The following is a 25,470-nucleotide window of genomic DNA, read 5'->3' as shown; positions in this document are numbered from 1 at the left end:
ACCTGCAATTGTTGCTGCTGCCGTAGTTGTTGTTGTTGTTGTTGTTGCTGTTGTTGCTGCTGCTGCAGTTAAAGCCAAATTAAAATTCACTTGCTCAGTTCAACACCTTGGTCAATTTAAGCTCATGACACGCGTGTGTGTCTGTCTGTCTGTGTGAAAATAATTGCCTTAGTTGTTGATTTCCAGATATTTCAAATATTTCAATATGAAATATGCAGAAATTAAATCTCAAATGATACAAATAGTCGCAAAATGTGTTTAACAAGCAGTTTGACATTAGTTCATTCATTAAAAACCTATTACACTGTAATAGAAGACTCGATATAGTGTTTGAACTGTCTGAAAAATAATATACTTATATACTTTGACTCATAATAAGAGTTTATGGATATTTTTAATGTTTTCTTAATTGATAATTACAATCAACTTAATTTTGATATTCTCAAAACAACAGACGCATAAAGAGTCCAGTTCTCGCAATATATAATGAAAATATTATATATTTTACCTCTTGTATTTATATTTATATACAGTAAACTTATCAAATTTCCGAAAATTTAATGTTTTTGCTTAATTTCTTTAATAAATAAATCCGAAATCGGTTCGAAAAATACATTTCACTATTTTCGAGCAAGGCGCCCTCTGGCGGCTATAAAAGTAACTACGTAACTAAGACATAAACCCAAGCAAAGAACACAACCTGCGTAGAGTGGGACAAATATACATATATGCTCACTCACTTAACAAACTGTGCAAAAGAGACAGAACGGGTAATTACACTGAACGAAATTTAAATTGTAGTCGCGGATAGATATATAGAAAAACACTTGTTTGTCGTATTAAAAAATTTAATTTATTATGAGATTATAGTAATAAAATAAAAAAATGCGTTAACATTTCAAAGTTATTTTTGTTATTTAAAATATGACTATTTATTTACACATAGTTACATATAAGAAATTTAAGGCGTTTTTTCTTTAATAAATACATATATCAATTTTACACTTAGAATTCGAATAAAAATAGAATTGAATAAATTTCACATTTTTTAAAATACTAAAAAATATATATAAAAAAAAACAACGCCGCATTGTATGAAAAGCTTAATGATAAAAATGTCAAGAGAAGCTAAAGTTAAAAACTTACAGACTACCAGATACGAATATAAATAATGCTAGATATATCATCAGGTTCTTCTTAATCTTTTTCTTTTTTTTTAATGAGTTTTTACTTATGTATAAAATATGAAATTGCTTGGAAGTTAGGCAAATGTGGATGACTTCGACGCAAATCCAAAACGGATCTAAAAAACTTACTTAGCTCAAATTATGGAAAACTTGTTTTTGTTGTTCGTTTGTTTAGAATGTTGTTTCATAAAAAAATTTGTTTGTTCTTTAACTAAATAGAAATGAAAAAGGCTTACAAATTACCAAAAACAATTTCAATATTCTAGCTAAATTCATTTTGTATATGTGAAGCTTAATTTCGACATTTTTGGATTTTTTTTTTTTTTTGTGCAGCTTAGCTTAAGAGTCACTTAGATTAGAAGGCGAGAAGACAGTCGAGATGGGAGAGTTGAAGAATTGAAGAAGGGAAGTAAGGAAGAGAAGTTTTGGATAGAGTAGTAAGTAGTAGTAGTAGTAGTAGTAGTAGTAGTAGTAGAAGTAGAAGTAGTAGTATCTGAGTGGGTTGATGCTTAGACCTGTAATCGAAACTCGTTTAGTAAGCCAATGTGTAAGAGCCTAAACTTATAAGCCAAGCATTCAAAATGTAGTTCTACTTTTTGGCAACCGCCTTGCCCTTGCCCTTGCCCACCTGTGCCGGCGCTTGGGGCGCACCGCCGCCGCCGCCACCGCCTTCCTGCGAACCGCTCTCTGCGTCCGAGTCCTTCAGAGAGCCGCCCTCCTCGTCGCCAACGAGCGCGCGATACTTTTTCGCAATCGCCTCCCAATCGGCGACATTCTCGATGCGATTCTGATTGGCAGCCGAGAAGCTGGCCTGTGAGCCCAAGGGTGACAAATGCACCTGGGACAAGGCCACGGAGTCTGAGAATTAAATAAATACAAGTTATCTATGTTTCTCCAAAAAAAGGAGAGAGAGAGAGGAAGGGAGAGTAATGTTGGAAGTTGAGAAAGAAATTTTGAGCTAGAGCGCGCCAATTGTAGAAAGAGTAAGTTTGAGATAGATAAAACACAGTTATAGATACAGATTTAAAGAGAGAGAGAGATAGATGAAACCGAGTGAGTTGACGGACAAACGCTTGTTGCTACAAAACTCTTGCACTTTTACCAACGTTGAGCGTGAAGAGAGAGAGGGTCGCTCTCTTTTGTATGTCACGAAGGGGGGAAAAGGGGGTCACTCACTCGTAAGGTAACGATACATACATTGCTCACCTTTCTTGATCTTCGATAGCCACTTGGCGCCGGCTTTGGTGCGTGGACTGGCCTGCCGTATGCCCATCATCTGTACCAGACTTGGACGCTTCTTTTTCTTCATGCGTGCCTGTGGCGTGAGTGGGCGTTTGATTGGGTCAAGGCGCATTTGAGAGGGGAAGAGACGCGGGACATGACAATCAAACAGAACATACAGAGACAAGAGACACAACAACACACATTGATTAAACATTAAAAGCAGCCATAGCCAAAGGAACGAAAGAATGAAAAACAATATTGATAAAAGTGTGACCAAGTGCGCGGAATACGATTGACACAGGGTGGTGCAGCTACATACAGGGTGCACTTGTTACAGGCAACACACTTAAAGCATTTGTAGACACACAGTCGTTGACACATTTATTTCTTTTGTAAACCAAAATTTGCAGTTGTTGCCAAATTGCTTTAAATGGTTTTGCAGAAAAGGTCAGCAACTACGCGAGTTCTGATCGATGGACACGGTCTGATTAAGTGTCTTATAGAGTTCGTTCTTATCAGTTTGTAGTTTAGTTTAGTTGTTTGCATTTTTCTTATCTCGAACATTTGATATTTTACCTTGACCTTCTCGACGATCCATATAAACCAGGTGGTAACTAAATTAAGCGGCGATGGCGCTGTTGTGGTGCGATGCATATTGCGTATAAGCTTGGATAGGCCAAATTTCCATTCGATGTCGGATTGTGCCTAGTATTTCATAGGTTTTTCGCATTGAATGATCATTATGATGTTGATGAGACATGATTCAAATATAAATACATAAAATAGAACAAGAATACGATTTAACACAAATGAGTTTCATGACTTTGTTCAAGCATTCACAATTTCAATTCTAATACATATTCATTAATATTTATCTTAAGCGCTGCAACTGAGAAATTTCAATAAAAGAAATATACAAATGTAGACGTTGATTTTGCTTATCAATTTCCACCAGCAGAGTATCTACCTCTGCATATCGCCCCATCCAGGTAACTGATCGATACTGTTCAAGAAATTGGTATGCAAAATCTGACGCATTTATTGGTATATTTTGGAGATACATATACTTAGAGACTTAAACATGGACATAGACATAGACACAGAACATGCAGCAGTTATTGGTTGTAAAGCATGCAGTTGCCAACACTGGCCGCGCGTATTGCTCAACACTAGTCACAGGAAGCTACTTTCGCTAGGCGCTTTACTATGTCTAAAGCTATAAAACACAGACTAAATTTATATTGCATGGTTTTTTAGCACATTCTAATTGTAATCTAATCTATAAGCCAGGGTGTTTTATCTGTGCGACACAATTTGTTCTCTCGAATGGAGATTGTATCCCACAGATAGCTATTAATTTTGTATTTCGAAAAAACCTGGAAGATGCAAGTCTGGGCAGTTGATGGATCTACAAAAGTTGCCACAGTTAATGCTAAAAATATTTGGGAATATATTTCGTTTTACTGTTATCTTATAGTATGTTGTAAATATAGATATGTATATGCTAAAAACTGGCTTTGGTATAGGCAGGAGTAACGATGTGAAGTACTATTAGTTGTTGGTAACCTATATATTTCATTTACATAACTGGGGATCTTATAGGGAATTTTTTGGTTAAGGGTTCTTTGCTTGGTTTACTTTGCTTAAATTTGCATCCTTTTCTCTCTAAACTTTTGTTTCTATCACTTCTTGAAAGCTTGGCGTTCTCTTTAAAGAATTGGACTTCTCTTCTAACATATAGTTAAATTCTTTATCTCTTATGGATTTGTTTCTCGCTGCTCTCTTTACTTCTCACATCGTTTCCTTCTTGTGGAACTGATTTCTGGTTTCCTTTAACCTTAGCTCTTGTCCCCTCACCTATTTGAAATAGATTTTTACTTATCAAAATTCTTGCTCCTCACTATATATCACCATATTAATTTTCACCCACCATAGATATGTCTAATTAAATATAATAATTTAAATTTTTATAAACTAAAACTCTCGTTGTAAGCTGAAAAAGACTTGAAAATTAGTAAAATATTATCAAATACATAGCTTAGATTTTATATTAATATATTTTTAATATTATGTTAAGTAGCATAAGAAAATAGCATTAAAGAATAAAGGAGATTTTTGTTTGTTTTTTGTTATTAAGCGCCATTAGCAATACTACCTGAATTCTTTGATAGGTGTCTGACATCATAGCAATCAGCAGGTTAATGAGTACAACCACCGATACCAACATGTATATGCCAAAGACAATTTTGAACAGATACTCAACCCAATACGGTTGAGTGGGCGTGGCTAAATTTTTGATTTTATCAACTTGCGTTTGCTCCGTCGTCGTCTGGCCAAACACGGCGAAGAACAGTAACTCGAACGAGTTAATCGGATGCATGCGCACTGTGTCGTGTCGTATATTTCCGTATTCGTATTTCCGTAATCGTGGTCGTCGTATTCGTATTCCAAATTCCGATTTCATTTCACATTACACGTTTCACATTTGACAGATACCAACCCGACAGCCCCAACGCAGCCCATACCAAACCATTAAATGTCAATTTCCGAATCACATTCCACCCCCATTTTGATATGTCCACGGACACCACACAGCGTTGACATTAGTTTTGAAAAATAAAAAGATAACGGACGCCCATTGGAGATTGTGGTTGGTCAATAGGCCAAATCGTGTTTCGATTCGATTTGGCCCCATCGAACAACCCCCAACAACAGCAACAGGAAACGAGCGCCAATTGCGGTTAACGGGGTTGTTCACACAGCATTTAAATGAAAATAATATCAAATTTACATACGTATATAATATATGTATTGTAATTGAAATCATAAGTATTGATAAGAGGGAAGAGAGAGAGAGAGAAAGAGGGGGAAGAGAGAGTGTTTGCGATTAGTGAAGATTGTCAATACAAACCTGTATGCGTTGATAAGTATCCGACATCATGGCAATTAGCAGGTTAATGAGTACAACCACAGACACTAACAAATAGATGCCAAAGACAAATTTGAACAGCACCTCGGTCCACTCGGGACGCAGATGTCGCATGGGATTGATGTCCACGGTGGTCGTTTGTCCGAACACAGCGAAGAACAGACGCTCGAAAGCCAGAAATGGTGTCATGGGTCCTAACAACGTCCAAAGAATTTTTGGTTTGTCTTTCTTTCCATATGCTTATGTAGAACATTTAACATAGTACACAACACGAGCTAACTGTGAGGCAGAATTTGTGGGCGTATGCTGCATATTGTTTGATTGATTGATTGAGATTGACATTGATCTTGGCACAGGCGTGTGTGCAAGAATTCTTACGAATTTTCTTATATTTTTATGATTGGTGGCTAAAAGCAGCAAAACAACAACAGCAACACGTCAGGCATTCGATTGTTTCGAGTAACTAATTATCGGTTCAACACACATACGACAGCATCGATAAGTATCGATATTTCGTGTGGGGATTTTCTTCATATGATTCGTTTCGCCGTTTTGTGCACGATTAATTTGGTTTAACTTGATTTTTTTGTTTTTTCGTGTTTGCCAAGCGGCAGCAGCACAAGCTTTAAGCCCAGAAAATATCTTGATTGAATATTCAACATCGATTTAAATAGAGTATATATATTTTGTGTTCAAATTGGCGACTTTTGCAAAACATCAACATGCAATATTGAATTATTTATTTTATTTTGATTTATATTGTACACGTTGCGCAAATGTGGAAAATGCATTAAACAAATTAGAAAAATTATACAAATTATATAGCGGTAAAAATAAGTTGAAATTTAAAATCAAACTGTGTTATAGTTTAAAACATTTCGTTCTATGACTCAGAAATATAACTAATATCTTTTATAACTCCTACGAGAATAATTTGTATTATCATCAATCAGATCTCTGAATACATTTGTATTTCCCTTAAACTCTCATCAATCTCTTGAGCGATTTTTATTCGATACTAATTAAAAAAAAAAAAAAATCTTCAGTTATTTCATTTCAAAATTTTAATAAAATACCAAGGATTTAATTTGATGACAACGTTTATAAAACTTAAAAGGCTTTCATAGATCCCCTATATCAAAAGAACAACATTATATCAAATCGATTCAAAATCAAATATTTTCACCTATTATTTACTTTCTTAAGTCTACAACTCAAAGAACAAGTTTTTTAAGCCCCACACAATTAGTGAAGCCACAAAAATATGAATCTTCTTAACTTAAATAAAGTTTAATCAAAATGGAATCAAAAAGAATATTCATGCTATAAAAATCTACATAGTTTTAAATAAAGCAACTCAAGCACTTACAATTACAAAGAATAGACAAAACAAAATATTGTTAATAATATAATAATGTAGCAGATGATACCTATAAAACATTGATTGCTCCACAACATCGAGAATGCACAAAGTACATATATAAATATATTATATATATATATATGTTGAACGGAATCCGTTGACCATGACGAACGAAAACATGCCTCAAAACGAAAGGAACTTAAAGAGAGCAAGAACAAGGCTAACATCGGGTATATAAGTATTATGTGTGGGAATTTGCAGCGATTGCTTTTTCCATTACAACTGGAAAATAAGATAAATATGACAATAAAAAAACTTTTACACACAACATTGAAGGCAAGAGGAACTGCGGACGGCTGGCCCAAAATAATGCTAGGGCCGCCGACCTGCGAATAAGTTGAGTGAACGAGTATATAGTAAGTTATATATGCGACAGATAGAGCCCACATATGGTATGGATATGTGGATATGAGGGGCCCATGCAAGTAGAGACTGAAGGGAACTTACGATCATCTTTGTGTTTGCGTCGGAATTCGCTGAAGCGACTATCGACATAACTCTCCACGGGCGGAGGGCGTGGAGTGGGCATATCATCTGACATAATACAGCGTGGTAAACAGAGAATGACATTAATTAGTTGTAATTGTGGGAAGTTAGGCTGCGGTTTCGATATAGCACAAAGGGGTCGGGGCGGGGTGGGGGTGGTTGGGTATATTTTTAGAACACATGACGACATCAAAGAGGATTGGTTCAGTTTGGTTTGTTGTACAGCATGCAAATAGTTGTTGTATTTTGTGGTTGTAGTTGTATTTCATAGGTGAACATTGAGCACACAGTTTCATTCAAAGGCAGATACAGATACTTATCAAGACACATTGAACTTTAATAATAATAATAACAATTCAGGAAAAACCAAAAAGGATGTTGCGAAAACATTCCAAACAAAAATATAAACTGAAAAGGGATTTTTTTTTTCTTAATAATTGGAAATTTAAGCAAAAAGCAAACGTTTGGACTTACCGTCACTGAAGTAGCCCCGATTTCGATTCTTCTTCTCGAAACTGCGCAGATCCTCGGGCGTAAAATTGGCAAATGATTGATTCAGCGCCACGATATGCATGGAAAAGCCAAACACAAAGATAGCGAGCACGGCGAGAAATCTCGCCAGATCCTTAAGCAGATCGCCAATAATAATGGCCCACGGCCCGAATAAATGATGGAAGGATAGAAAGTCCAGGATCTGTACGCAGGCCAAGAGAAAGGCCAAGGCGAAGCATTGATTGCGGCAATAGACCAATGTCGGCCAATACTCCTTGGAGACGAACAGGAAGGCGACAACGTGTACGCCCACGCCGGCCATGCCCAGCAGCAGGACGAGCACCTTGATTGATCCCAATCCCGATTTGTCCGAGGGATTCGTCAACTCGAACAAAAGTAAACCGCTCAACCAAATGAGCAAGCCTATTTCGTACCAGTAGGGGACCAGACTCAGACGCAGCACCGGATAGATGGGCGTTATGCCCACAATGCTCAGGTGTGTCATGAGGTATATGTGCGAGGTGAGGTAGGACATGAACTTGATGATCGGCACCTTGTTGAACTTGTGCCCCATCGGGAATGTGAAGCCAATCCATACAGGCGGGCAAACGATAAACGCAACCAGCAGCAACATTATCTTCCACGACGCCCATGTCAATGAGCCGTGCCACAGTTCCTAGAGCAGGAGTCAGAAATCAATTCTAGATTTAAGCTGTCCCAAGGGACTCGAATTGGATTGATGAACACACTTGCAGATATCGCTGGACCACCGTATGAGCAATGACTTCCTTTTGCTCGTTCTCGATCAGCACGTCGAGAAACTCAATGTTCCGCTTGTCCGTGGCCTGCAGGATCTTCCCCGCGGAATCCGAGCCGGCTGCCAAAGCTAGGAGTTCCGTGGCCATAGCCTCGCACTGTTTGCCAGCTGCCACCAGATCCTTGGCGCGCTCCTTCTCCTGCAGTGGCACAAAATGTAAGAGATTAGATGGGAATCTCTTAGGATAGTTACCCCTTGCAACGCACCTTAGTCGAGAGTGTGATGTAAATGTTGGATAGTTTGGCTGCCGTATCCACGGGCGCTGGGGAGACCAGCACAAACTCTTGTATTGGCTTGTTGTTGTTGTTCTTGGACACGACCATCAGATTGTAGACAAACCGTTTGTCCTCCATCAGACCGTAGGTGTCGTGTTCCTTGTTCATCAGATAGCGCAACACCTCGTTGTGACCCTCGGATGCGGCAAACCAAATAGCCGCACAGCCATAGTTCGTCTCGGACTTGGGCGAGGCGCCCGCCTCGCACAGCAGCTTCACCACATCCAAGTGGCCGGCTTTGGCAGCACAATGCAGTGGCGTCCAACCGTTGCGATCGGTTGCATTTATCTCAGCGCCCTGGCCGAGCAGGATCTCCACCATCTGGAAATGGCCGTGCATGGCAGCGATATGCAGCCCAGTGCGACCATTGCGATCCGTGGATTGCAGGAGCTCCGCCGACCGACTCAGAAGCAAACCAACCACTGACATGTGTCCACCGAAGCAAGCCAAATGGAGCGGATTGTAGCCCTAAAGAAGATAGTTGGATTAGTAAATGCAATGACTAGGGCAGTAAGGAATATAGCAGAACAATTGAGTTAGCTCTTGTTAGTCTAGACTAGGAATAATGTTATTTCAATCAAGTTATTTCAGGCTTACGTTCTCCACGGTAGCTGCATCCACTTGTACGCCCGCCGAGTTCAGCAGCAATCGCACCACATTCTCATTGCCCGAAAAGGCCGCCAGGTGCAGTGGCGTCATGCCCGACTCTGTGCCCAGTTCCCCGAAGAGGCTCTGGCCCGTGGGTGTCTCCGACTTGACCGTAGCCGGCACGCTGGTCAGCAGCTCGCGGACCGTGTCCGCCTGGCCGTAGTAGGCGGCGACGTGCAGGGGCGTTAGGCCCAGTTTTTTGCTGTTGATGCGCAGCGAGTTGGTGCTCTTCAGCACGTCCAGGACTTGGCCATGCCCGTTCTGGGCGGCCAAGTGGACGGCCGTGAAGCCGGCCTTGTTTTCCTCGGTGCAGGAGGCGCCGGCGCGCACCAAAGCTTTCACCACATCCGCGTGTCCGCCCTCGGCGGCCAGTTGTAGGGGCGTGGCATCGGTCAATTTATTTCTAGCTGATATCACGCCGGACCGATCGAACTTCATGAGCTCCTCGATCACCTTGACGGAGCCCTGCATGGCAGCAATGTGGGCACAAGTGTTGCCATCCTTGCTGGTGGCATTCACCAGAGAGGGATGCTGCTGCAGGAACAGTTTGGCCACTTCAGAGTAGTTGTTCTGGGCGGCGACATGAATGGGCTTCTGGCCCAGATCATCAGTCGCATCGATGTTGGCGCCCAGCTCCAGCAGCAGCTGGCATACCTCCATTTGTCCGCTGGCCGCCGCCAAGTGCAGCGGCGTCTGTTTGCGCAGCGTCAATATGTCAATCACCGCATTGTGATCCTTGATGAGGAACTTCACCAGATGCGTGAATCCGTTCATCGCCGCCAAATGCAGGGCGGTGCGTCCCACGCGCGACTTGGAGTTGATGAAGGCCTTGTTCGTCAGCAGCGCATCGCACACGTGCAGATAGCCTCGTTCCGCGGCCAGATGGAGCGCCGATCGACCCTCCGTGTCGAAGACATCGACCCTCGCATGATTCGCTAGAAGGTTATTGACCAGCTCCATGTGCCCCCGATGGCAGGCAATCAGGAGCGGCGTCCAGCCGATCGACGACTGCCGATTCATGGCCTTCTGTATGTCCGTGGGATTCATGTGCGAGATCATCTCCATCAGCACGTCATTGTTGCCCGCGACGGCGCAATAGTGAAAGGCCGTCTCCAGCGCGGTCTTCGTCTGCAGCGTCACATCGGCCCCGTTCTCGAGCAGCATGCGCACGATTTGCTTATCGGATTCGGGTATTTTCACCTCCTCCTTGGTAATTTGGCAAGTATAATGGAGCGCCGTGGCGCCATCATCGTTCACAGAATTGATATACGTGGTGGCCTTGTCCGGGCCGTGTTTCTCCTTCACTGTCTCAATGAGGTGACGCACGATTTCCGGATGACACGACCGACATGCCATATGCAAGGGTGTTTCCCCAGTCTGGAAAGGTAAAGGAAAAGCAGTGATTGAGTGGTTGTGAATGGATCTACTGCCATTAGCTCTACACACATTCGATTTGTATAGCGGATCGCCTCCATCTTCCAGCAGCTGCATCATTGTCGCCAGATTTCCATGGCGCGCGGCCACATGCACCGGCGTCAAGCAGTCATCGGTCGTTAGATTCGGACTCGCTCCGGACTTAAGCAGCATCAGAGCGCAACGATCGCCGTCCTTGACTCGCGCAGCAATATGCAGCGGGGTCTCCCGCAGCTTACCCCCACGGACATGCACATCGGCACCAAAGCCGAGCAGGGTTTCCACAACAGCTGGCTTGGCGGACTCCACGGCTATGTGCAGTGCCGTATAGTTGTCCTGGAAAGGATATAGGAGACTATTAAAGAGGTTTTGCTTTGATATCAAAGATAAAGGAACTGGGGTAATTCACTAGACTTTTACGGAAGAGTAGGAATTTAATGGGGTAATGAACTAAACTTTGACTTTGGGAATGGGACTTAGGGAGGACTTCTCTGTCTGTCTACTCACGTTGGTTGTAACATCCACTTTCTCGCCTTTCTGCAGGAGGGTATTGATGATGCCAGTGTGACCGTAGGCGGCGGCAGTGTGTATGCTGCGGGCGCCATCCTTGTTGGGCATGTGCAGATAGACGCCCTTCTTGAAGAGCATCGTGGCGCACTCAGCATGGCCATTGAGTGATGCGATGTGCATCAGTGTGCTGCCATCCTTGGTGCGCTCGAAGATGCTCGCCTTGAATTTGTCCGCCAGGATCTCAATGACGTGTGCGTGTCCATTCTCGGCGGCCAAATGCATGGGTGTGCGGTCTGCGCGAAGGACGAGGAAGAGGAAGCAAGTTAAAAAAGAAAAAATAATTGACGTATAGGTTTTTACGTGCTGTTGACTCACCTTGATTGTCCGCAATGGAGGCGGATGCACGCACCCCGTAAAAGTACTTGAGTAACGCCTCGTCGCCCTCCGCGGCGGCAATGTGCAGCGGCGTCTGGCCCTCCCCGTTCTGGGTGTCCACATTGGTGCCGTAATCCACCAGAATGCGGACCATATCGACGTCCCGCCGTCTGGCGGCCAAATGCAAGGCCGTGTCTCCATTGGCCGTCGTTGCCTAAAATCGAAAAGAAAAATCCACTTCAGGCTCAAGAAATTGCAACTCCAAATCGGGCGATTACCATCGCCTTTTGGTTTATTTTTGAATATGCAAATCGAGCTAGGCCCGTAACAAGGTTAACTCTTTGGACTACACACAAACACACGCACACACACACACTATTAGCTGGCCTGTTCGATGTGTTTTAACTGCGTTTTCGCAACACTTCTGACCCACTTTGTTAGCCGGCTGATTGCGTGCCAAGCGCTTTTGGCCCAAAGTCAACTAACTCGAACTTTAACTTTAACCCCTTTTTTGGTTAATTTCATCAACACGCACTGCTCTTGACTCTACACCTGTATCAGGCTCAGTGTATGTGTGTGTGAGTGAGTGTGTGTGTGTCTGCCGTGCAAATTGAAAACAGCACTAAAAACTTTGCGCCAATGTCACATTTTGCACTGTTGCATTCCCCCTTTTTGCCCTTCCCTCTTTTCGCATTGCGTGCGCTGTTGCCGCACTTCACTTGTGCGTAGCGTTGCCATATCGCCTAGGCATTTGCATTTCTTTCATAACTTGGTCAAGTTTTGACAGTTGAGACTTGTTTGATTTCTGCATTTTGATAATATTCTTGATTTGTGACCCTGCAGAGGGTATTTGCATACAATCTAGAAAAAAAGTCTTGCAAGTTGATTAGCAAATCTCTTTCACGCATCGCAAATTTGAATTTATGCATTTTGCATGTGTCTAAAATTTGAAATGTAGGCCAGGCACTTAATGTGTATTAGATGTCACGAATGATAATATTATCAGAAGTTGAAATGATTTGTGAGCTTGGCAAAGTTAAATGAAGTATACCCTAAGTTAAAATTTGACTAAAACATTCGATTGACTCAAGTGCAGCCTTTCAATGTAGACCTATTTCTCCCTTCTAATGTCTTAGTGAATGAGCTCCTTGATTTGCCTTCAATGCCAACTAAACTTCTTTCCGTTTTCTACTTATTTATTCACAATATTCTCCACTCACGCAGTGCGTTAGCATTTCGTCCTTCAATTTTCTATTTCTATTTTTGTGAATTAATATATTATATACACATATTTTCCTTATACCCTATCCATTTATATCTGCTGCTCTTTATTTTTGTTCTATTTAATATTTATTTATATTTTATTTTTATGAGTTTCAGCTGCTCTGTCCTCTTATCTCTGCTGCTACTCTTTCTATTGATACTATTTATACATATATAAAATATTTGTACTATTCCTATATGCAATTCCCTACACCACCCTTCCCCTTTTCTTTTTATCTCTGCTGTATATTTTAGCTATAGCACATACCTACCGTTATAATTCGTTCTACTCACCTTTAGTTGCTCTGCCGTTTGTGCGGCCAGAAGCTCTCTGCACATGGACTGGTTGCCCGACTCCACAGCCAGCAGCAATGGGATTTTGCCACGCTATAAAGATAGATAGATACTCGTATAGCTTAAATTGGTAACATAATTAGGGCTACACCCACACTCACACACACACACACACCCAACATAAATAACCAATTAGCCAATTCATGCCTCAAGTGTTAACGACTGCATGTTTTTGCCTATTTTTAGCCAAGTTCGCAACTTTTCGCGCGAACTTTGAACTGGCAAAGGCGCATGAGAGAGTCCCGCTTAACACTTCCTCCCTCAGCCCTTAGACCCGACCCGAACCGTCTCTGCTCACCTGCTCAGCTGGCAAGTAAATCAAGTTGTAGTAGAGCAACTCGTGACCCCCTTTTTCAGTTGTTTTCGGAGCTGTACCCGCCCACCCCTTCCCTTATGTGTTTGTTGTTGGCAACGAGTTGAGCGCCCTCATAGATGAAGTATATAGCCTCTCTCTCTCTCTCTCTCTACCTCTCTCTATCTCTCTGTCTATATACATGTATACACAGATATCTGCTGTATAGGAAGCACAGCCCGCAAAGACGCGGCAAATGTGCGTGCCGATGTCATTGCTAGACGAGCTGAAAAACTATTCAACTATTTGTGGAGGTATCGAAATGGGAAATGGAAAACTGGGAAGTGGTAAGAAGCTATCAGCCTACCTAAATAGTTTATCCAGCTAATTTCGTCTGACAGCGCCATTAACTGTGGGCGAGCGACTGTAGATGCCGGCCTGGCCCCGACTCTAATTGATTTAAATCAAGTTGCCGTATCGCAAAAGTCTTTTGTCTAGACCATCAATCGACGCGACTTGGCAATACAATGGAAGAGAGAAGAGGCCCTAGGTAAATTTATGCACTAGTCGCGTCGCGTGCGTTGCCCAAATATCGGACTGAATTTGCACTCATGCACGTGATGCGACAAATAGTTCCGCATTTAAGCTGATGCCCGGCGGGCTCACCTGGCCTCACCTGGTTTGTCGGCTCTTAAGACAGTTCAATGCGAGTTAATCGTTGAACAAGTGAGGGTGTAGCAGAAGTTGGGGATGCCCTAGGGGACTAAAGCATATGCGTTCTATTATTATTCTCTAGTCATATTTCAGCTTTAGGGTTAATTAAGTAACTTCTGTGACCGACTGAACGATTGTGTTTGAGCCTAGAGGCTCTACTGTTAATCATTGAGTGTGTTTCTTAGTTGAGGCGTTTGCAGCCTAAGCAAAGACAACGAGATAGGATCATAGAATCTCTTAATTTTGAATATTTGAAATGAGCGTATTCAAAGTAAGCTACCTTATAATATCTGAGCTACAAAATATATCCAAAGACACACCATAATAAAGTATAAGTTATTTTCCATATCAAATACATTCGATAAACTTCATATACCCTGACTGAAACATGTTTATTATCTACAGGGTATTTAAAGTGTTGTGATTATGCTTTTGGGTTTTTTACTTTTATTTTTTTCGCTTTTCAGTACTTTACTTTGATTCATAGTTGTTTTTTTTTTTTTTTTTGGCTTTGCACTGCATTTGCTTTGCTTTGGGCATATTTTGTATATTGATTTTTCGCAATTTTGTTTGCTTTAGATATGGTTGTTGTTATTTTCCATTTGCTTTTGTTTCAATTCTCTTTGTTTTTTATTAAACTTTTGTTTACGTTGGCACCGCCTGGCACCTGCCTGGCTTTGAGTGTACTTCACTTGATGTCGACTGCCAGCAGCTCATAACTTGGCCAGTTAGAAGCAGCCCTGCACACAACACTTGTGGCTCTTGGCAAGCACAGACATACACACACACACACACACACACACTTGTAAATATACTTACGCCGTCAGCTTTAACGCGTATATCCTTGCCAGCGGCTGCTAGAAGAGCTCGGAGGATATTTGTGGCCGTGCCCGTTTGACGACTGGACACCAAATGCACCGCAGTTTGTGAACGCGACTGCAATGAGAAATTAATGGAAGAGTAGTTAATAATCTTATGGGCGCAATAAATATCCGAATAGAAGTGGAAATGTGTCGAAACATAGACCGTGCACTCCACACTCCACTCTGTGTGACTGGCACGCACCTGGGCAACACTTAATGATCTGTTTTATGTGTCGCCTAGAGGTAGGCAATAGATATTTTATGCCAACGCCCCCGAGAGTATCCCAAAAAAAAAACCGAAAAAAACTATTCACTTCAAAATCCCAATTGCAACTGAATGGAGGAGCGCTCAGGTTTTTGGTTTATAAGCCCATTTCGTGTCACTTGACTGTATTTTTTTATTCATTTCTCTTTTTTGTTAGCACCGTCTCATATCACAGATTGACAGCAACAGCGCTTTATAAACTTCCTGCTCTCCTCTGACACTGACAGCTCCAACACAATGGAGGCCTGGGCTGGGGGCAAGTGTTGGAGTTGGCATTAGCCACGCACACGAGTGGCACCCACTTCAGGCAGTAGTTGGCTGTTGCTAAAACAAAAGTTAACATCTGCTTTGCATGTGTGTGTGTGTGTGTGCGTGTGTGTGTGTGTGTGGGAGAAAAGGTACAGGAATATGTGTGCGCTATAGCTATCTCCCTCTGCTTAGTGCCTTGCCTCTCTTTCTAAGTGCTCTACTGATAAACATCAGTAATTTGGGCTATAAGGCGCCTTGCCACGCCCCATCATTCTCTCATTGCGGCAAAAAACGAAATTAAAATGTTGAACAAATATGTTTCACTTTGAAATGGTTGACTAGCAAATACCCTGCAGAGATCCTATCTGAAGTTACAGCATTAAATAAATATAAGAAAAGACTTGAAAATTTTCCTGGACACTGAATTATAAATATATATGTAATTACTATACATAATTATAAACTCAATTCACAAATTGGTTCCCATTGCACATATTCCCATCTTTCAGAAGGCAGACGCCCCTTAGACTGGGCTTAACTTAGCATAGAAATTAGATGGTGCTTGGTAACCACAGTTTGTTTACCTAAGAGCGGCTGGCCCTGGCTCTCGACTGTTGGCTGGCTTTTAAATTAGGGTCCCTGCAGCTCGACATTAGCCAAAGTCTTAACCTTGTCGCCACTAATTGGCCCCTTAGCCCCTAACGTGCCAAAGTCGCATGCAACATGCGGCAACATCTTAGGCGCTGACCTTTGCACATTGAAAAATATGCGTTTAATGGATTTTAAAATGGTAGAAAAAAGGAAAAGAAAGAGAACTTAATAGAGCTCTTAGTAATATATATAATAACTTTTATATTATAGCTATAGATATAGATATAGATATAGATATAGATATAGATATAGATATAGATATAGATAGATATAGATATAGATATAGATATAGATATAATAGATATAGATATAGATATAGATATAGATATAGATATAGATATAGATATAGATATCTATAGATATAGATATAGCTCTAGATATAGATCTCGCTCTCGATCGCTATATAGCTATAGATCTCGCTATCGATCTCGCTCTCGATATCGCTCGCTCTCGCTATCGCTCTCGCTATAGCTCTCGCTCTCTTCTCGCTCTCGCTCTAGCTCTCGATATAGCTATAGATCTAGATCTCGCTATAGCTCTCGATATAGCTATAGATCTCGATATAGCTCTCGCTCTAGATCTAGCTCTAGCTCTCGATCTCGCTCTCGCTATCGATATCGCTCTCGCTCTCGCTATCGCTCTCGCTCTCGCTATAGATCTCGATATAGCTCTCGATATCGATATAGATATAGATATAGATATAGATATAGATATAGATACATACAGATATAGATACAGATATAGATATAGATTCATTTGGGTATACTTACACCACCTGTGGAGAAGGGATCTACGCCTCGTTTGTTCAGCAACAGTTTGACGACATCCTCACGCGAATACATCGCTGCAATGTGGAGCACGTTGTAATTATCCTGTAAGACAAATGAAAAAGCAGAGAGGATGAGAGAGGGGCATGCGAAGGAGCAGGCAATAGTGGGTGGGTGGGACCTTAAATCAATTGCTAAAGATCATTCGAGGGTCTGAAGTAGCACAGGTCAGCAGCAGCAACTGCTTGAATGGGTCAAAGTCAGTCGATTTCCAAAACCTACCCCTAATCTGTTAGCTACCCCCTTCAGCCGATCCCCGCCCATGCACTTCGGGCACTTTTCATGGCCTGGCCAAGAGGTGCGGCTGATTGGCTTGGCTTTTGTTTTTGTGGCTCTTGTTCTAGTTGCTGTTGTTGTTGTTGGTTCACCTTGCAGCACAATCTTTGCATGTGGACTTTCGCTTTTGGCCATTTCTTAATGGTCGTTAGGTATGTGCCACACATGCAACAACTGCATCAGAGCCAGAGCCAGAACCCATATTCCGACTTACCTCATGACCCAGCAATGAAAATTGTTGAAAGATAACGACGTAGCCCAAATTGTGATTGCCTCAGCCATTTGGCGACACGTTCCCAGTGACCCAGGCTGGGCACGGAGGTGGAGCCCAGCTAGTTACATTACCATATAGCGTCTTATGTAATAAGCCATAACGCAATATGTTACACATACGCCGCATGGCCCAACGGCGGATTTACTTAATTTATAACTTGACCCGTGGACATTTCTTTTACTTATGCTTTTATTTTTGTTGCTTTGCGCCCAGTAAACGGAAGTGAGTCGAGCTTTTTATAGGCTCCCTGCTATATGCATTAGTGGCTTTAATGCGCTGTCATGGGGTGCGCAATGTGGAGCAGTTATATAATCGTATACTTAAGCTGAATTGGTTTTCTTTAGCACCAGCTTGATTTAATATTCAATATATGCAAATTAAGAGTGTATAAATATCTAAGCTAAGCTCACATCGGAATTTATCAAAGGGCAAAAAATATTTTATTTTATATGAAATATGGAAAAATTCTGTTAAGTGAACTGTTAATGGAACTGCAGAGAGAGGATCCTAAATGAGTTATTATTGGAACTTGTAAGAGAAAATAAATAATATTTTACATATTTACGTTTTAAAATATTTCAAAAGTTCTTTTTCACAGAATTCAAATAATATGGCCCAGCCCGTAGCTCTTTTTTGGCATTCTCTTATCTGCCAGGCGTATACGTAATTCATGTCATGTCTCAGCTTTAGCACCTATTGCCGTTCGTTGCCTTTGCTAATTTACATAGAACGCTGGTCGGACATAGGCGAAAAACCGCAAGTCGAAGTCTTTGACACATGTCTCGGTTGAAAGACATTGGGTACAGCCCAGTTTTAGCCAGGCTAGTGGGGCTTGTAGCGGTGCTCGTAAAGTCGGGCAAGTGTACAAACAGTGGCCTGCAAAAGTAAACGTCAGACAGATAATATTTCACGCGCCTGTTTTGCATAGTTTTTTAACTCCAAATAAGTCGAGTCAAGTGTGTGAGTGTGTGTGTGTGTATGAGTGTTGTTATTGTTTTTTGTGCCGTGGCGGAACGAAAGCAAAAACCGGAAATACAACAAAAACGGAAGCGCAAATTTTCCAGCACATTTTTGCGGCTCGCTTTGGGAAGCTCTTAGAGCTCGAGCTGAGCAAGAGGGGTGGAAGAGCAGTTTGCCCGTAAGACGACCCAGTTTCGGTTTGTTTGTAAACCTTGCGGCGAGCAACAAAGTATGCTACAATGTCTTAAGCCCAATATGAAGTCATTTACACACACTTGCACACACACTCGCACACCCTGTGAGAGAGAGAAGACACTTAAAAGAATGAAATTATAAAATGAAAAAAATACTAAATTATATTGCTGGCTGATGTCAGCTCAGTTGGCTTTGCCCACTATTTTTTTTTTTTTTTTTTTTGGTGACTGCCAGCATTTAATTAAATTAATTAATTTTGACTTAATACGAGTGCCACACTCACACTCACACACACACAGAGAGATGTGCGTGTGCTCACGCACAACATTTGACAAATTGAGTCTGAGCCCAGTTAATGGCTTAATGTAAAAATTGCACGCTGTCATCGCGCATGTGGCTTAAATACCCCGAAATGCTACAAGCAAATAAATACCAAAATGCCCCCAAGTCGGTTCTAATTAAAATTGCATAAATAGATGTGTATGTATGAGTGTGAGTGTGTGTGATGCCATGAATAGCCTCAACGCTCCTTTATTTCAATTCATTGCTATTTTGGCCATTTGTCTTGGCTAAAAGGTCAGCGCCAAAAAGCTGACTGCTATGGAACTGGGAGGCGTGGCATCAGGGGGCAGCTGCCAACGGGGCGTATTCAAAAAGGTATTTTCTGGCGGCTTGATTAATTGGCTTTTAAGTTGCAACAAATAAAGTTGGGTACGCCTCCTGCCTCGAGCCTCGACTCCATTTAGCTGCAGCCATGACAGAGTGAGTCCGACTGCTCTGCTCTCTTCTCTTCCACTCGCCCCCTCCTCCTTCTGCTAAACACCCTCATTTGACAGCCTCAAAATGTTAATTAGCTCCACTCGTTACATCATTTCACTTCAGCTCTCTTCACTGGCCGTGCTCCACACGTGTGTGGAGCAGGTGTCGTGTTGACTGCGAATTACTTTAGAGTTGTCCGACTTTTAGATAAGCCATTAAATGACATAATGCAAAACACGCTTCATCACACGTGAAGTGAATTGTGCTTTTCTGCTTTTCTTTTCATAATTATTTTTTGCATTCCCTTTTTAATTCATTAGCAAAATAGCAGCTCTAATTAAAAGTAGCCCCACTCTTTCAATTTTCAGCTATTAAACATTCTGACCAGCCCTCCCGTTGCATGAGTTCATCAAGATTTCAGTTTTAAAGCGAAAGATGACGCATTTAGTATGTGTGGTAAGTATATTAAATTTGAATTACGATTGGCCTGACTTTTAACTAGTCATAAACTACTGAGATCTGGTTGGAGCAACTCTGAGATAACAGCGTTATTAAGTGTGCGACAAGCGAAAGTCACACTAGTTTCGGTTTCTTAGGAATGAGCGAGGTATGCGCTGAGTTTTATACTATATACATATACGAAGTCTAGATTTTTAAATGGCCTATAGAGAGGTATCTATGAGGCATAAATTAGATAAAATGAGACTAGGAGCTCAAGTACTCTGTGTTTAGACTAGCTTGGCTAGGTGTCTAGGTGCTAAGTTCAAAGATCTGCAGGCCGGTAATCCTTCATATACCGGCAATACCATATTGACTCTGGCAACTCATATATAATAACTATGGAGTTGCCCTTTTCTGATTTAAACTTAACTAAACAACCTACAAGAATTTCAGAATAAATAAAACTTAATTCTATATTAAAAGCAACGAAAAAGAAAAATAAGTCAATACTATAGGCCCACTAAGCCTTAAGATTTCATTTCTAGCTCACAAGTCCAATCCAATTTTACATATGCAAACAGAAATTTGCATATATTAGAAACTATAATATACTCGTATATATTATTCGTACATTTTCGGTCACAGTTGTAATATTATTATTCAGAGAACTGCAATTAACCTTTAACATTTCACACCAGCTTAACAAGCCGAGCTGGGAAATTTCTTCTTCAAAGTGGGTTTTTTATGTGAGTCTGCAGCCAAATCCGAGTTTTCTATGTTTGTTTTGGTAATTTAATTCGGCGACTCTGGTTGGCCAACAATTATTTCGTAATTAGGTCAAGGATTTTTATCGGCTCTGCGGCGAAAATCTGGTACGTGTGTGCCCCATGAACAATTGACCAAAGTAATTGCGGCATGCAAACATAATGCCAAATGCCAAAAACCCAATGTCCAATGCCCAATTGGCCAGTTAAATGGTACAAATGCCAAATAAACAGAGCAATTGCTGCTCACTTCATATTTTGATATAGAGCTCCATTTGGGGTTTTTGCTGGAGATAAGAGATAGGAGAAGGTACTACTATATATTGGCACAGTTGTAATATTTTGTGCGTTTTACAACACTGAACTAAGTTATAATATTTAATAGAAAATGTTATGAATTGGTAATGTTTTAGTAATATTGTATTATATTAAGCTGGTAACTCTCTATATCTTCATTTTTAGCCTCACGACAATTTTAAACCATTTCTTAATCAACTGGAAATAAATTAGTATCATTTTAATATATACTTCAATGCGTCTTACAGCGCTAAGGCACTCAGACTGCCTAGATTATTTATAGCTATTATAAATACTCTATTTATTACAGATTTGTATCATAATTCTGTATCATATCATAGTCATAGTCAATTTTCCACTCAATCGTTTCAAGCTGAAAATAGATTCGTAATTTTTGTGGCGGCGCCTCAAAGTATGCAGCATAAAGTCAGTGAATTAGAAATCAGAGTGTATGAATCGCCGCAATGGCCCCCTCGCTGCGCTGATGCCCCACGTGAGACCGTAGTCCTCGGCGCCTGTGCGTGTCGCCAGAGCTAGAAACAATTGTTGGCCAAGCTCAGTTCGGTTGACCCACAGCGACGCTTATGTGGCTAAGTGGCAGTTGAGCGGCCCGCCGGCGCTCTGGCCGGCAATGCGTGTGCGGCCGGTGCGTGGACCGCAGCCCCTGGTCCGCCTCTGTGCGTTCACCTCGGCTCATGGGCAACCCCTCTGGCAGTTACGCCCCCGCATGAGATTTAATTATGCGGTTTTTATCGATTTGACACAATTCCAGAATCGGCTTGTTTTGCTTTCGCTTTGCATTCTTTTTATTTATTTATTTATTTTTTTTTTTGCCCATTTTTTTGCTTCTGAATGGCCATATCTTGGTAATTTAAGCTTAAGCAGTCAACACTTGATACTCACGTTATTCCGTGCTCCCACATCGGCGCCCAGTTCAATCATGCGATCCATTATGGCCGTCCTGTTATCCTTTGTGGCATACATCAATGGAGTCATGCCGGTATTCTGAAACCGCAAAAAAATTTAGGAAATATATTATTGAAATGAAATCTTTACATTTGGGTGTGCAAATGCATATTAGGAATAAAATTTTAGAGGCAAATTTTAATGCTTTTAGTATTAAGTTAGTATTAAGTCCTATAAAAAGGTATTTATCAGTTTTCCTTTATAATGAAATTTTAGATCTATTAGTATTCAATTCATATTATTTTCGTCAATTTTCTTTTACAACTCAAAAATTAAACATTTCTTAAGTTAGTCCTAAAATATATAGTCCCAGCTGCATAGACAAATAAATTAATTTATTGAAATCATAATAAAATGTCAATAAAGCAAAACTGAAATTCAAGTTGAATAGTTAAGTATTTTAAATTAATTTAAAATTATCACATTAAATATGATCACATATTATTTTCTCTTTAAATATTTCCTAGTTTTTTTTTTTTTTTTTTTTTTTTTTGTTTATTTATTTATTTATTTTTTTTTTTTTGTTTTGTCATTTTTAAACTCTAAATCTCAAGGATTTGTATATGAAACCCACAGAAATGTAGTTTAAGAATTTATGGCCAGAACATGGAATTGAAATAATGGTTAGTCATAAGAAACCGAATCATAATTCATATTATGCCATATTATTTATATATTATAAACGAATTTATTCAAGAATATTTCCATGATTCATGTTGCCACGTTCAAATCTCTTATCATGTTTGCTGAACACTGAAACTTTTAGTTAATCCACAATGTCATCATCATAATTATAAAGAATACATATTTATATAGTATATGTATGTATTCATTCTTAGTTTTGGCTTGTTACACTCTCATCGCTGATAAGACCTAATTTTCACCTCATTTGGTCTTTGCTTTTGTTTTTTGCGTAATTTTCATAATTAAAACCAAATCAAGTCCAAAATAATAATAATAACAATTTCCTAGTCCTGTCTGGCCGCCGAAAATACACCAAAAATAGTTGCCAAATAACCAAAATTGGAACAAAAAATAAGAAAGGGCTGCACGACTAGAGTATACCCTTTATACATATATTTATTTCTTTTTGTGTATTTATTAATCAGTAATAAAAATTAAAGTTGTTGAAGTGAGTTTGCTCAGCTTTCCAATATTTCTAGCCTAACTGCAATGGGTTCTTTGAACAGCTCGATCTATAGCAAAATTAACCTGCTGGCCGTGCATACCTCTATATACAATTATAATCTACAGGGTAGCATTGGCTGTTGTCTAGCCAAACTTCTCTCTATATATATGTTAATGATGCCTTTCGCACAGTGAAATAATTTACATGAGAGGCAACCCTTTTGCCTTACCCCCGCTCAGCTCAGCTCAGACTCGGCTCGTTGTTGTTGCTTCCCATTATTTCCGTCTACATTCCAATCGGGCATTTGCATTCAGACTTCTATTATATTCTATTCTGTGGCCCTGCCTGCTGCTTGCATTTTATTGTCAGTTTGTTGGGTCGTTTGGGGTGCTGTCGGCCTTAAGACTTGCAACGTTAATTTTATGTCAACGACTCTTGCGTTTGATATTTTTATGGTAAATTGAAATCGAAGCGCTTCAATTTCGATGCTTTATGAGTTTATTCGGGGTAGTCAGCGCAACTTGTGGCAGGACGTAGCCTGCGAGCCCGCCATCGCCTTGGCAGCCAAACATTTGGGCCGCGCTATCAAATAACACACAGCAACACACACATTTGCATTTAGCTACTGTGTCGTTATTTTGGCTAGTAAACAACAAACAACAACTGAAATCCCGCCGTCGAGCCGCAGTTGGGGACGTTGATAAGGGCGACGTCGACTTTCGATGGGCTCCAAAATTGATTTTACAAAGTCCTGTACCCACTCACCAAGTCTCTCACTCACTCCCCCTCTCTCTCTCTCACTCTCTCTCTCTCTCTCTCTCTCTCTCTCTCTCACAGTCTGTCTCTTTTGCTGTCTTACCATATCGTGCACTCCGGCTAGCGGTATGTGATTGCCATCTTCGCCCGCATTGGCCACATATTTCTCCAGTTTCTTGAGCTCCGCTTCGATGGGCGTCCACTCGCTCTTCATGGCCAGCGCCAGCACCTTGTTGGCCGTGTCCCGTATCGAGGCGCCCGCACTGGGCGGCTTGGGCGCCGGGAACAGATCCGAATCCTTTTTGTCGCCATTGCTGGAGCTGTCATCCTTGGGATCCGAGTCGGCCTTGCTGGCGGGCGTTGCACGTTCGCTGGTATTGGCCGAATCGTCGGGCGGCCCCGTCAATGAGGAGGGCGTCTTGCGGCCAACGCCGGCGCCACCAGCGCCGCCGCCGCCACGCGCGCCCCGTCCGCCTCGAGGCTGCGACATTCCACTTGGCTTGGCTCAGACGCTCAACGCTTAACGCTTAAACGCTTAAACGCTTAAAGCTCTGCCTCTCGACCACTGGCCATTACACAACCAGGCACAAAGGAGGCGAGACTGCAGCCTATTGTTGCTTACTGTAGGAATTGTTTATGCTGTTCGCTGTCTCGCTCTAGCGTGTACGTTGCATAGCTTGTGGCCTGCGCTGGCATTGCACAATTGTATTATTTGTTGTTTTACCAATATTTGTTGCCAACAATTTGCATTTTCATTGGCAACACACAAGCACACTCACACACACACACACACAGACACTCAGACACGGCTCTGGTTGCTTTTGCACGGCGCCCACTTTTCGTATGTTTCCTTTACAACAATTACAACAACAACAACAACACATCCGCTTTACTATTATTATTGCTTTGGGTTTCTTTTTCGGCTGCTTTCTTCGCTTTCTTCACTTTTACTACACAATTTTATATGTTTAGCCTTATTTTTATGGCTCCTTTTCTGGTTGCGTGTGCGTCTCACTTTAGCGCCGTCGCCGTCGCCGTCGCCGTTGGCCGTCTTTGTTGGCCAAGTGTGTTTTGACTGCGAGTGCAAAATGTGGTAACAACCGTCTGCCACGAGCTTCTGCGAGTTTCTGATTTGCCAGTCGAAATTCCTTTTGCCACTTGACGTGGCAAGCCCCATTGTTGCGCACCTTGGCAACATGACGAAGCCGCTCACTGCAGCCGTCTGCGGGCTGCTCTGCGGCGCAGGCGTTTGTTTACAATTGTTGATTCCCCGAATGCCCGACACCGTTTTTGGCGCGAAAATCTCTATAAAGCGAACTCTCAGCCGTCGTCAAGTTCAGACTCCTCCAGATATCCCAAATCGAATAATTCCGTAAAAAGAGAAAACTGTTACACA

General features: G+C 41.4%; 1 protein-coding gene and 1 long non-coding RNA gene across 4 annotated transcripts in view; one reads left to right on the top strand and one right to left on the bottom strand.

The window, feature by feature from the left end:
- LOC149269641 (uncharacterized) overlaps positions 1-20,208 on the top strand; it is an 89,743-nt gene extending 69,535 nt beyond the window's left edge. Inside the window, exon 4 of the long non-coding RNA XR_016269043.1 lies at positions 20,090-20,208. This is a non-coding gene — a long non-coding RNA (uncharacterized LOC149269641). The remainder of the gene's footprint in view (positions 1-20,089) is intronic.
- Positions 911-25,465, bottom strand: nompC (no mechanoreceptor potential C). 3 transcript variants are annotated; one of them, XM_018004716.2, is made up of 17 exons: positions 24,178-25,465; positions 22,127-22,228; positions 17,201-17,302; positions 15,222-15,338; positions 13,337-13,429; positions 11,780-11,993; positions 11,402-11,697; positions 10,928-11,230; positions 9,431-10,858; positions 8,765-9,301; positions 8,491-8,697; positions 7,724-8,417; positions 7,211-7,297; positions 5,323-5,534; positions 2,988-3,116; positions 2,394-2,502; positions 911-2,045 (listed from the first exon to the last, which is right to left on the bottom strand). In XM_018004716.2, the coding sequence occupies exons 1-17, from the start codon at positions 24,562-24,564 to the stop codon at positions 1,777-1,779; spliced, it is 5,286 nt and encodes a 1,761-aa protein (XP_017860205.1). In that variant the 5' UTR covers positions 24,565-25,465; the 3' UTR covers positions 911-1,776. The 3 variants fall into 3 exon arrangements, with proteins under 3 accessions (XP_017860205.1, XP_017860206.1, XP_017860207.1); XM_018004717.2 differs by lacking the exons at positions 5,323-5,534; positions 7,211-7,297 and adding an exon at positions 4,567-4,796 and having other exon boundaries at positions 2,385-2,502; XM_018004718.2 differs by lacking the exons at positions 5,323-5,534; positions 7,211-7,297 and adding an exon at positions 4,567-4,796.
- Positions 25,466-25,470: the final 5 nt, after the last annotated feature.

The sequence above is a fragment of the Drosophila arizonae genome, chromosome 3, assembly GCF_054131065.1.
Source record: "Drosophila arizonae isolate 15081-1271.41 chromosome 3, UAZ_ARI_1.0, whole genome shotgun sequence".
Taxonomy (NCBI): domain Eukaryota; kingdom Metazoa; phylum Arthropoda; class Insecta; order Diptera; family Drosophilidae; genus Drosophila; species Drosophila arizonae.
This window is presented reverse-complemented; position numbering and strand designations above follow the sequence as displayed.